Below are 12047 nucleotides of genomic sequence, written 5' to 3'. Positions count from 1 at the left end.
TGATATTCTCAATTTGCAAAATTAAACATTGATGAGACTTTGGAGTCCCAAAAACTTTCCCTCCACTTTTCCTTCCTTGAATCTTCATTTCCCATTTTTACTATTCTTTGGACCTTTAAACAAATTATTCATTATCAAACTCAAATATCAATATTTTCAGATTCCCTATGTGCCATGGCTTGTTGATCTAATGGTAAAATTTATGGTACAGTCAGGCCTTTGATTTAAAAAGACCAGCTAAGAATCAGCCGTATAACATAAAATAGTATAAAAATTCGTTTTCTGGTAACTCTCATTTCCTCCCAAAATTTGACATATTTATTTGATTCTCCTCCTAGCTTTAAATAATTTGAGGGACTGAATTTTATTGTTTTGTGACCTTTTTAAATTATTTTTTATTGATTTCAGAAAGGAAGGGAGAGGGAGAGAGAGACAAATATCAATAATGAGAGAGAATCACTGATCAGCTGCCTCCTGTATGTTCCCTACTGGGGACTGAGCCCACAATCCGGGCATGTGTCTTGACTGGGAATCAAATCATGACCTCCTGGTTCATAGTTCGACACTCAACCACTGAGCCACACCAGCTAGGCTCTAATATCATTCTTGTTCAGCCAATACCATTTATATAATTCAGCTGGTTTTGTAACAGTGTTTGGTGTTTGTAATTAATGTATGTCATGAATTTTGTAAGAATTGTCTTTGGAATTTTGCATACTCAACAACTCACTTATAAATTCTTAGAGTTAATAAATTAGATGTACAGAAGTTGGCAAAAGTAAATTTATAGTTGTGAGTACACAAATCAGTTTATTCTTGTATTATTATTGTATTATTTTTATTAATATTAACCTATTTTTGCCACCCCTGTATAAATTTAACTATACCTTAACCACTGTTTAACAAGTGGATATCTTGGAAAGCGTATATGTAACTTTTCTTTCTCTCCTTGTACCTCAACCCCAACTCCAAAAGCATGAAAGAACAATATAGACCTTTACTCTAAAAACTTAGAAGATTGTATTGCACAGGGCATGTCACAAAGCATGGCACATTTTAAAATCCTCTTTAAACATCTTTCTCATTGTTAAGGAGCTACTGCAGAACACACACATTCTCTGTTCTCTCTTTCAAACACTTGTGCATACATATGCATACATGCTTTCTCTTTCCTCAATTTTTCCTAACTTTGATATTTTTTATTCCTCTCTGGTCACAGCTCTTTCTCCTTTTTTCTTCACCTTCCTATGGACTTCTTTTCTTCTATTTCTTTCCTTCTAGCTGTCTTCTTCAATATTTTCTTACATACAGCAATTTGGCTTTCTCTTGGCCTCTCTTGCTCCCTGTCATTCTTCTCAGTACAGCAGAGGTCTCGTATATAACCACACAAACAGAATATGTTATCCTTTAGTGTCTGAAGGTTGCAAATATGGACATATCCCATTTAATGCAGTAGAGGAGGGGTTACCTTCCTGGGGAAAATCACACTAATTGATTCAGCACTGTAAAGTGTCATTATAATATAGCCCCTGGAGATGTGTTCCTACAGCAATGCTCAATTAACATACAACTGAAGGTCTGTTCGATGACAGCTTTATCATCTCTGCAAACTTTATAATGGCCCTAGTGGTAGGGATGTTTAGGCCTAAACCATGACCCCAAATGGATCTCAGGCAGAGTCTCTCAAGCTGCCTTTTAAAAACCATTTATATAATCCCATGTTTATATATACTTTGAAAAATAATCATACACTTTGCTAGTAATCAAAAGACCTTCCAAAGAAAATGGGCCACTCAGATCAGAAAACATCATAGAAGAGTTGATCCATACTTATCTGGTCAATTGATTTTCAGCAAATGGTTTAGAAACGACTATATGTCCATATTTTTAAAAAATAAACCTTATCTCTATGTCACTATACACAAAATTGACTTGAAATGGATCACAGGCCTAAATATAAAATCTATAACTACAAGTCTTCTAAAAGAAAATCCAAAGTTTAGTGGCTTAAAAAAGCAATAATCATTACTTGTCTCTCGTGCTTTCTGTGAATAAGGAGTTTGGGAGCAATTTGGCTTGATGGTTCTGGCTCAGGTTTTTTCATGAGGTTGCAGTGAAATGTTGGCTAGGACTTTTGTCATTTAGCCTGTCTGAGAGTACAAGATTCATTTCTAAGGCATATACACCAAATAATTGGAAGCAGATAGTCAAACAAATATTTGTACAATGTACATTGTAGTCCTAGGTGAAAACAACCCAAATATCCTTCATATTGGATGAATAAACAAATTTGGTGTATATATATGATGGAATACTGTGTTTCGCAATAAAAAGAAATACTGATTGATGCTACAACGTGGATGAACCTAGAAAACATGTTATTTGAAAGAAGCCATCTTATATGGTTAAAATAGTGAATTTTAGCACAATAAAAAATAAGCCTCCAAAGGGAAAAATAAAGGAAAAGAAAGCTGTTCTGGATTAATGGACATTAAAAAGACATGACAACTAGATGCCATTTATGATTGTGTATTACATCCTGGACTGGGGGAAATAGCTATAAAGGAAATCATTTGGGAGAGTTGACTAAATTTGAAAGTAGACTATGGATTAGATAATAGTATGTATTAAGTATCCTGGTTTTATTAAATTTATACTGTGGTATGTAAGAGAATGTCTTTGTAGGAAATATATACTGAAGTAATTAAGTACTAAGTGTAATATAACTCCAACTTTCAAAATAGTGCAAAAGAAAATATATATCTATATAAAATGATAAAACAAATAGGGTAATGTGTAAGCTATAAGTGAATCTGAGTAAAAAGGATACAAGAGTTCCAATATGGGTCTTTCCACTTTTCTGAGTTGAAATTGTATCAAAATTGAAAGTTACCAACAAAACTAGATTTGTCTTTCTGTATCTTCTGAGTAGCAGCATTGTCTAGATGATTTTTAGAAAAATAATCTTAGATATGCTTCTGTGACTTAGCTGCCTCTGCCCTTTGATTTTTGTCTGTTTCTCACCTTCTGGATCCCAATATGTTATTTATTTTTATTTGCTTATAACATTCTCTCCATAAGATTATTACATAATATGAAGTACTCAGCTTCTGTGCACATTTATTGTTCTGCCTAGTGTTGGTATAACTTTGGGATACGATTCTCATGTGTATTTTTTCTTATTCACATGCTTTGTTTTTGCAGTGTCTTGAATAGTGTAAAAAAATTATTTACTTCCTTTATTTTGAGAAATTAAAATATTACCTTCCCATTGAAAGGCTTTGCTGCTCCTGTTTTCATCCAACAGTATTTTTTTACTGTAATTTGTGTTTAATCTCTTGGTAGAAGGTCCAGTGTGGTATGTGATCTAACCTTAATTTGAACAGATTGGGCTATGTGCTCATTTTTGTTGCTGGCTCAAAGAAGTAATCTCTAACTGCTGTCAAGCAGGACCATACTTTCTGTCCACCATAAATGAGGCAGAGAAACCCTTTCCTAAGTGGGATCTGCCATCCAAACCTGGTACTGCTTTGTTGACATTCAACTATGGATTTTAACCTTTCTGTGGTTACTGTTTCATATGAACAAACAAATATTCAGTAAAGGCTATCAGTGGGCTTACTAAGAAGATCATGGTAATTCACTTGGTACTTGTGTTTTCAGTTGGTTAACTAGTTTTCTTTCCTTTGTGGTATATGATGGGATCTTCACTAGACAGAGGTAACCTATCGGATAGTGTGTACCTGGATGCTGGTGTGGTGGTGCTTGTTGATTTCGTTTTCATGATATTTCTCCCAAGGTTATGTTTGCAATGCTGCTTATTATTTTGCACTTGCATGACATTATTACTTTGATCGTGCTTTGTTGCTTTGGGTTTTTGAAACCTCATATTTTTTTCTTTTTCTTTCCTTTTTTTTCTTTTCTTAATCTTTTTTTTTCTTTTCTTTCTTTTTTTTTTTTTTTTTTTGGCACCAGAATAATTCCTTAAATATCTTTGGTTGGCCCAGAACTTATGGAAATGAGTTTCAAATCTTAACACTTTATTGGATCCTTTTCAGTTTTTGAAAATATCTTCAATGTCACTACTAAGTTTATAATTCAGCTAGGAATTCAGAAAACAGAGTAGGTTTGTTTAAGCATCCAGGAAGAGACCACTTGTCAGACAGACCATTACTGAAGCTGGCAATTAACTCTCTTTGAGTAATAGCTGCATTTTAGGAGAGTTTCATCAAATAGCTGAAATTAAGAGCTTCCACCACGGTAACAGTAAATATAATGAAATAAACTGATGTCTAGAGATTGGCGTGCATGTATTTTAGAGATGCTGTTTACTCTGCAAGCTTATCTACATTCCAAAACTAAGATTCTTGGGGGTCATAGGAAAAATTAAAATTAGTATTTCAGAAATTAATTTTCTGAACGTTTATGTCAGCCTTGGTTGCTTACCTCTTCATTTTTATACTAGTAGTATAGTTTCTTAATAAATTGGAACTGACTTCACTTAATTTTTTTTTATTTGTTTAGATTTTTTTCCCCCATATACTTCTATAGAAGAAGATGGATTGTTTTTAAAACTAAGAAACAAAACTAGCCCTGAACTGGGTTTGTATATGCTAAATGGCAAGAGTTCATAAAATTGAAATTATTTTGCAATGTTCATAGTAAGCCAGTATTGAAGCAAACAAAATTATCTTTTGTCTTATAATTTTCATCATCTTGAAAACTGTAAAGGATCCATTAATTTGGAATGGCCATCAGAAAAATGCCTATGATAAATACCATAAAGCTGTCAGATAAATGATGATTCATCTTTAACTATTTGTGTTCTCATTCTACTGTATCTTCTTTTTATCTTTTGCTGGGACCATATATTTAATAGAAAATTGCCCAGGAACGAGAAAAATTTGCTGACGAAGGCAGTATATTTTACACCCTTGGAGAATGTGGACTCATCTCCTTTTCCGACTACATTTTCCTTACAACTGTTCTTTCTAGTAAGTATAAGCTTTTCCTTGTGTGTGTGTGTGTTTGTTTTGTTTATAGGGAGCACACAGGACTAGAAAAAGAATTAGGTTGATTGGAGGGCAGAACAAGACATGTTCGTAAAGTTAATTGATTATGTTACATAAAATTTCACTTACCTGGAACTCTCTGTAACTTGTGTATAGAACCACTTGAAAAAGAAGAAAACTAAAGTATTCAGGTAAAGTTTTTTAAAAAAAAAAGCAACTATTAAGTTATAGCTACCTTTAACTGTTTGAAGCTCTGTATTTTGTTGCCTGCTCCTATATAGCCTTCATTAATGTTTCAACTTCCCTAAAAAAACACATATTGATCTATTGTTTCTCCAACTAAAGAAGAAAATTGGTTCAGTTCTAATTGTGTTTAATATTCTTTTTTAATCTTGGAGGATTACTATTTAAGACACAAAACTCAAGTTTGACTCATTTAGAGCATTGATGAATTTCTGATTTTTTTAAGCTAAACACTTTTGTTGATCAGTATGCTCTATGAAATATATATATATATTAGGGGATTTAAATATATATATTATTTGTTTCAGACAGGAAGGGAGAGGAAGAGAGAGAGAGAAACATCAGTGGTGAGAGGGAATCATCGGCCTGCTGCCTCCTGCACGCCCCCCCACTGAGGATCGAGACCGCAACCTGGGCATGTGCCCTAATGGGGAATCGAACCATGGCCTCCTGATTCATGGGTTGACACTCAATCACTGAGTCACACCAGCCATGCTCTATGTATTTCTTAATTTTACTTCTCTGTAGTGTGATTTTTTTTAAACTATTGAGAAAAACTAAACAAAATGTATGTTTCTAGCTCTTTGCGTACACTCTAATAAAATCTACCTAAAATTGAAATTACTTTCCAGTGTTCATGTTAAGCCAGTGTTCAAACAAATAAACAAACAAATAAACCTAAATTGAATCAAACAGATCTGGTTTGCATGTTGAAAAGAGGGGATTCCCAGTTTTTTTCCATCTGGGACGTATCAAACAAAAATAACCACCCCTTCCTTCCCTTCTCTAAGCTAGACATCTATAAAGATGAAACTATAAGACAGTTTTTAATAAATGACTTGTATAGTTCTTGTCATGGCTATGACCACTTTTACCCTTCTCCCCTCTGATTGACAGGAAATTGAAGAAATATAGACTAGGATGCCTTCCACACCTGTCTGTGGGGGACCAAAGTGTCTGAATAAATTCATGTGGTAGACCAGTGCTCTAGCACTATAAATATACATTGATTTATTATGAAGTTCAAAATAGTAAACCAACTAAAAATGCATGTAGTGTTAAATGTGTAGTGTTAGTTATTATTTTAAGGGCATGGGTTTTCAAAACAGGCTTCAGTTCAGATCCTGGCCTCACCAGTTCTTAGCTTTGTGATTAGGGGCAAGTCAGTGAAGTTGTTCATCTGTTTTGTCTGTAAAATGAAGAGGGTAGTAATACCAAACCCACATTATTTATTTGAGGATTTGGGGATCATGAATATAAACAGTACCTAGTTCAGCCCAGGCTGGTATGCTCAATGGTGTAGCATCAGTCTAGCGTTTGATTCCTAGTCAAGGGCACATCCTGGGTTGCATGTTTCAATCCTCACCTTGATGAGGATATGTGCAGGAGGCAACCAATTGATGTGTCTCTCACATCGGTGTTGTGTGTTTTTTCCTTCTTATTTATTGGAGTGACACTGGTTAACAAAATTATAAAGGTCTCAAGTGCATAATTCCACAACACATCATCTGTACTCTTACTGTGTGTTCACCACCCTGTCAAGTCTTCTTCCATCACTATCCTAACTATACCCTCTCCACCTCCCCACATGCCTCTTCCTCCAACAGTCACACTGCAATTTGTGTCCATGAGGGGTTTTTTTCTCTCTCTTTTTAAAAACATGTTTTTATTGATTTTAGAGAGAGGAGGGAAGAGGTATAGAGAGATAGAAATATTGATGAGCGATAAACATCAATGGGCTGCCTCCTGCATACCCCCTACATGTGCCCTAACCAGGAATTGAACCAGTGACCTCTTGTTTCATTGGTCAACATTCAACCACTGAGACATACCAGCTGGGCTTTTCTCTCTCTCTTTTTTTTTATTGTTCGATCCCTCTAACTCCCTCCACCCATCCCCCTCCCCACCCCCACCCCCAAAAAACAAAACCAGCTATCAGCCTGTTCTCTTTCTATGAATCTGTCTTTATTTTGCTTTTTAGTTCACTAGATTCCACATGTGAGTGAAATCATATGGTACTTGCCTTTCTCTGACAGGCTTATTTCACTTAGCGTAATGCTCTCCAGGTTCATCCATGCTGTAGCAAAGGGTAAGATTTCCTTCTTTATTACAGCCAAGTACTATTCCATTGTGTAAATGTGCCTCAGCTTTAAAAGATCCAAAAATCTTGTCATTATAAAAACCTAACAGAGCTCTGGCCAGTGTGGCTCAGTTGGTTGGAACATCATCCCATACACCAGAAGGTCATGGGTTCAATTCCTGTCAGGGCACATACCCAGATCGCGGGTTCAATCCCTGATCCAAACCCCAGTCTGGGCACTACGGGAGGCAACAGATTGATGTTTCGTTCCCACGTCAGTGTTTCTCTCTCTGCCCCTCTCTCTAAAGTCAATAAAAGCATATCCTCAGTTGAGTTTCTTTAAAAAACACAAGAAAACCTAGCAGAATTGGGAGGGATTTTTAAATCAGTTTTGTGACTTAAGATAGAATTAAAATTAACCAGGCATGATGTGGCAGGAAAAGTACGGCATTAAATGAAGAGACTGACTTGGAAAACTGCATTGCTGTATCATATGTACTGTGGAAGTAATCCTTGTGTTTGTTGAGCTGAAATGAGATTTTAACTTCTGCAGGATTACAAAACAGAACCTTCAGAAAACCTGGCATGTATTATAGCTCCCTTAAATGAACCATTTAAAAGCAGGTTAAAAAAAAAAGTCACCTTGGCCCTTGAGTTCTGGAAGCCTTACTTTTTGGTTCTTGGGTCCTATCTTAAACATGTTTTATAAACGTAGTGGTTTATAAAAGTGCTTAGTATTATGATGTCAAATACTTTCTGTTTTTGTCAGGAATGAGAAAATATAATAAGGATATGATTTTAAGATTTTCTTTTTATCACTGTTTTTAAGCATTTTGATTATTATGTACCTTTAGTGTTTCTCAACGTTACTACTACTAATGTTTGGGCAGGACAATTCATTCTTGTGAGAGCTGTCATGTGCATTGTAGCATGTTTAGCAACATCCCTGGCCTCTACCCACTAGATGCCAGTAGCATACCCTCTCCCTTCTCCCAAATGTGACAACCAAATGTGTTTTCAGGATTTGCCAAATGTGCCCTGGGTGAGGGGTGAAGGGGCATGGGAGGAGGAAGCATTCCTAATAGACAACCAATGATGTTGTTTTCGGCATGTTGTTTTGTTTGTTTGTTTTGTTTTACTATGTGCCTTGATGTAGTGTTCTTCATGTTTCTTGTCTTGAAGTTGTTTGAACTTTTTGTATTTATAGGTTTATAGTTTCCATCTAATTTGTAATCATTTCAGCCATCATGTCTTCAAATACTTCTTTGCTTTTCTGTCCTCTCCTTTGGTGACTCTGATTATAATATATTTTCCTTACATCAACCTGATAATGTTTACACTATTATTACCTTCATTTTACAGACGAGGAAATGGTGACATAACAAAGGTTTACATATAAAAAACTTGCCCCGAGTCCCACAGTAAATAGGTGATGCAGGGTTTGAACCCAGGCCAACCACAGTATCTGGGCTCCTGTTGCTTTGTTTTACTGCTGTGGTCACATTTTCAGCATTGATAAATTAGCATAATGCCTCTAAGGCTGGACGGTGAAGAGACTAAGCATTAACTCTTCTGTAGATAATGGGCATGTTGAATGTTGTAAGCTGCGTTGTCCACTTTTTCTAATAAGCCACAGGGGGAAATGTATCACAGAAATTACACTGAGATCAGTTCTTTCCCATGTCCAAATTGCTGCTAGGATGATAGGAAATGAGGCACTCATTGGATCAACTTCCTGTGAATAACAAGGGATCATTACAGTCTATGCACTAAATGGTGGACAACAGGGCCTGTCCTTGAGATTTCCAACAGACAACCAGCCAGAGCAATGTGAATGGCATAACCCTGATAATTCAGGACTGTCATATTTCTTCTTAATTTATTTTATTTTTTAATTGATTTTAGAGAGAGGAAGACAGAGAAAGATTGATGTGTGAGAGAAACATTGATTGGTTGCCTCCCTCACATGCCTGGCTGGGGATGGAACCCGCAACGTGGGTTTTTGCCTTGATCAGGAATCAAACTCACCACCTTTTGGTATACGAGATGACATTCCAACCAACTGAGCCACATCAGCCAGGCAGGACTGTCATATTTCTGATTAGCTGTTTTTTGCAAAATTAATTGACTCAGTGTTCAAGAAATTGCCATCATATTGAGGAATATGAACATTCTGCCCAACTGGATTGACATTTGGAAACTCAAAGTACTTTCAGAACTACACTATGTTGTCAAAATAAAATTTGAGGAATACATATACATATATATGCACACACATATATACATGAGAGTAAATCATTAAATTTATTTCTTGATTTATAACTACCTCTCCTAAAAATAAAATTAACAAAGCTGCTTCTCTAAAACATACTATCTATATATATAAAAGCCTAATATGCAAATTGTCCCCTCGGGTGTTCGACCAGGAGTTCAATCGCTCGCTATGATGTGTGTTGACCACCAAGAGACAGTGTGGAATTAAGGAAGGCCCTGGCTGGCAGTTGGGTAAGGGAGGCCCTGGCCAGCAGCCAACAGCCAGGGAAGGGAGGCACTGGCCGGCAGCCGGAAGGCCTCGATCGGCCCTGATCACTGGCCAGGTCTAGGGACCCTACCCGTGCATGAATTTTGTGCACTGGGCCTCTAGTATAATATAATTTCCCACATTAAATAGAGCTCATTCTTCTCATTTAAACTTTTTAGAATTTTGATTTTTAGCTAAACAAGAATTTCTTGGACACACACTAAGAAGAACAACCAATTTGGCAACAATGTCTTGTGCTTATAAAAAGCAGTGGCATATCATATCACTCTTCTCTGTATGTGCTTGGGATAATGAGAGCCTTCTTTGAACCTAAAATTTTAAACACCATCACACACACACACACCTCCTGAATCCCTTTCCTGCTTTGTTTTTTCTCCTTGGCAATTATCACTGTTCAACATTCTATATCACTGATTGATTGACCTTTTTATTATTACTTAGAATGTAAACTGCATGACACTGATCATAGGTTTGTGAAAATATTCATTACTAACATATCTGGTATATATAAAGCATTGTGGCCAGGTAACAAAACAAGACTATAATTTTTTTTTCCAATTTTCTCCAAAAGGAATTTTAGCAAACATAAGACTTGACTCTGCTGTTTATATCCCAAATTGAGGTATAAGTTGTGTCTGAAGCTGCCACTGGGTGTGTTGGTTCTGGGGCCTGTTGCAGGCCAAATTTGATGTCTTCAATCTGCAGCCAGTACTAGTGGAAAGAAAAAAATGTGTTTTTTAATTAATATATTTTCAAATAAGCTTGGTTTCTTATAATTCAGAATTTACATATTTGTATTCCCCCTTATTCTTAAGTCATAAATTATATTGCTTTATACCCCCTCTCCCTGATGAAGTTTGATGGAATAACTTGAAGAATTTTCAACATTGGCTATAGCATTTGTATCAAATAGAATATTAAGTATTTACTAAATAAATATTAATAAAAAAATCAGATTCATTCTAGGCAAGATAAATAAATTGTTAATATAGAGTCTCTGATCTTTAAAGTAATTTAATAGGATTTGACAGCGAATATAGAAGAATGGTTATAATGGCTTAATTCTCAGCACTTACTGACTGCAACATTAGCTGATGGTCTTAAATCTAATAACAGAAGTCAGAGATTTTTCTCCATAATGTGGTACAGAAAAGGGTCATCAAGATTTATCTAGAATGCTATGTATTATTTATCAATTTCCATCACTTTGCTAATGCTAAGTTTTACTAGATAATGATAATGTAATTTAGACTCTGAATTTTGGCCATTGACAATTATGAAATATTTATGTTGTGCTCTTTGTCTTCATATGTGTCCTAACTAACATTATTAACCCTGTGGGCTAATAACATAAAAACAATCCTAGAGAGAATAATATTCATAATAGGTGAATATTAAACATCTTCCTTACTATTTACTATTAATCTTTGAAAAGCTGTTAGAAAAATCTAAAGCAAAGAAATGCTATAGCGTGGATTCTGCTCTGATGCTACAGTTCAGATCCTGGCCTCACCAGTTCTTAGCTTTGTGATTAGGGGCAAGTCAGTGAAGTTGTTCATCTGTTTTGTCTGTAAAATGAAGAGGGTAGTAATACCAAACCCACATTATTTATTTGAGGATTTGGGGATCATGAATATAAACAGTACCTAGTTCAGCCCAGGCTGGTATGCTCAATGGTGTAGCATCAGTCTAGCGTTTGATTCCTAGTCAAGGGCACATCCTGGGTTGCATGTTTCAATCCTCACCTTGATGAGGATATGTGCAGGAGGCAACCAATTGATGTGTCTCTCACATCGGTGTTGTGTGTTTTTTCCTTCTTTCTCTCTCCCCCTCTCTCCCTTCCTTCCACTCTCTAAAAAAATCTGTGGAAAAAATATCCTCAGGTGAGGATTAACAGAAAAACACCAGCAAAAAATAGTACCTAGTTCAGTGCATGGTATTTAGTATGTTTGCAATTTGTCTGGATTTCTATTCTTGATATCATGTCATAATATGTTATTGCATATCTAATTTTATTTTTCCCTTTTTTATTGAATTTATTGGAGTGACACTGGTTAACAAAATTATAAAGGTCTCAAGTGCATAATTCCACAACACATCATCTGTACTCTTACTGTGTGTTCACCACCCTGTCAAGTCTTCTTCCATCACTATCCTAACATACCCTCTC

The 12047-nt window shown here is 35.7% G+C and overlaps 1 protein-coding gene across 5 annotated transcripts in view; it reads left to right on the top strand.

The window, feature by feature from the left end:
- The window catches only part of MICU1 (mitochondrial calcium uptake 1), a 169835-nt gene that overhangs the window by 69816 nt on the left and 87972 nt on the right, over positions 1–12047 (top strand). For 3 of the 5 annotated variants that reach the window (XM_006760956.2, XM_006760957.2, XM_015562141.1), the window contains 2 exons: positions 3715–3720; positions 4880–4994. In XM_006760956.2, coding sequence (XP_006761019.1) covers positions 3715–3720; positions 4880–4994 — 121 coding nt within the window. The remainder of the gene's footprint in view (positions 1–3714; positions 3721–4879; positions 4995–12047) is intronic. The other 2 variants (XM_015562142.1, XM_006760958.2) reach the window with 1 other exon arrangement.

The sequence above is a fragment of the Myotis davidii genome, unplaced genomic scaffold (genome assembly GCF_000327345.1).
Source record: "Myotis davidii unplaced genomic scaffold, ASM32734v1 scaffold134, whole genome shotgun sequence".
NCBI lineage: Eukaryota > Metazoa > Chordata > Mammalia > Chiroptera > Vespertilionidae > Myotis > Myotis davidii.
This window is presented reverse-complemented; position numbering and strand designations above follow the sequence as displayed.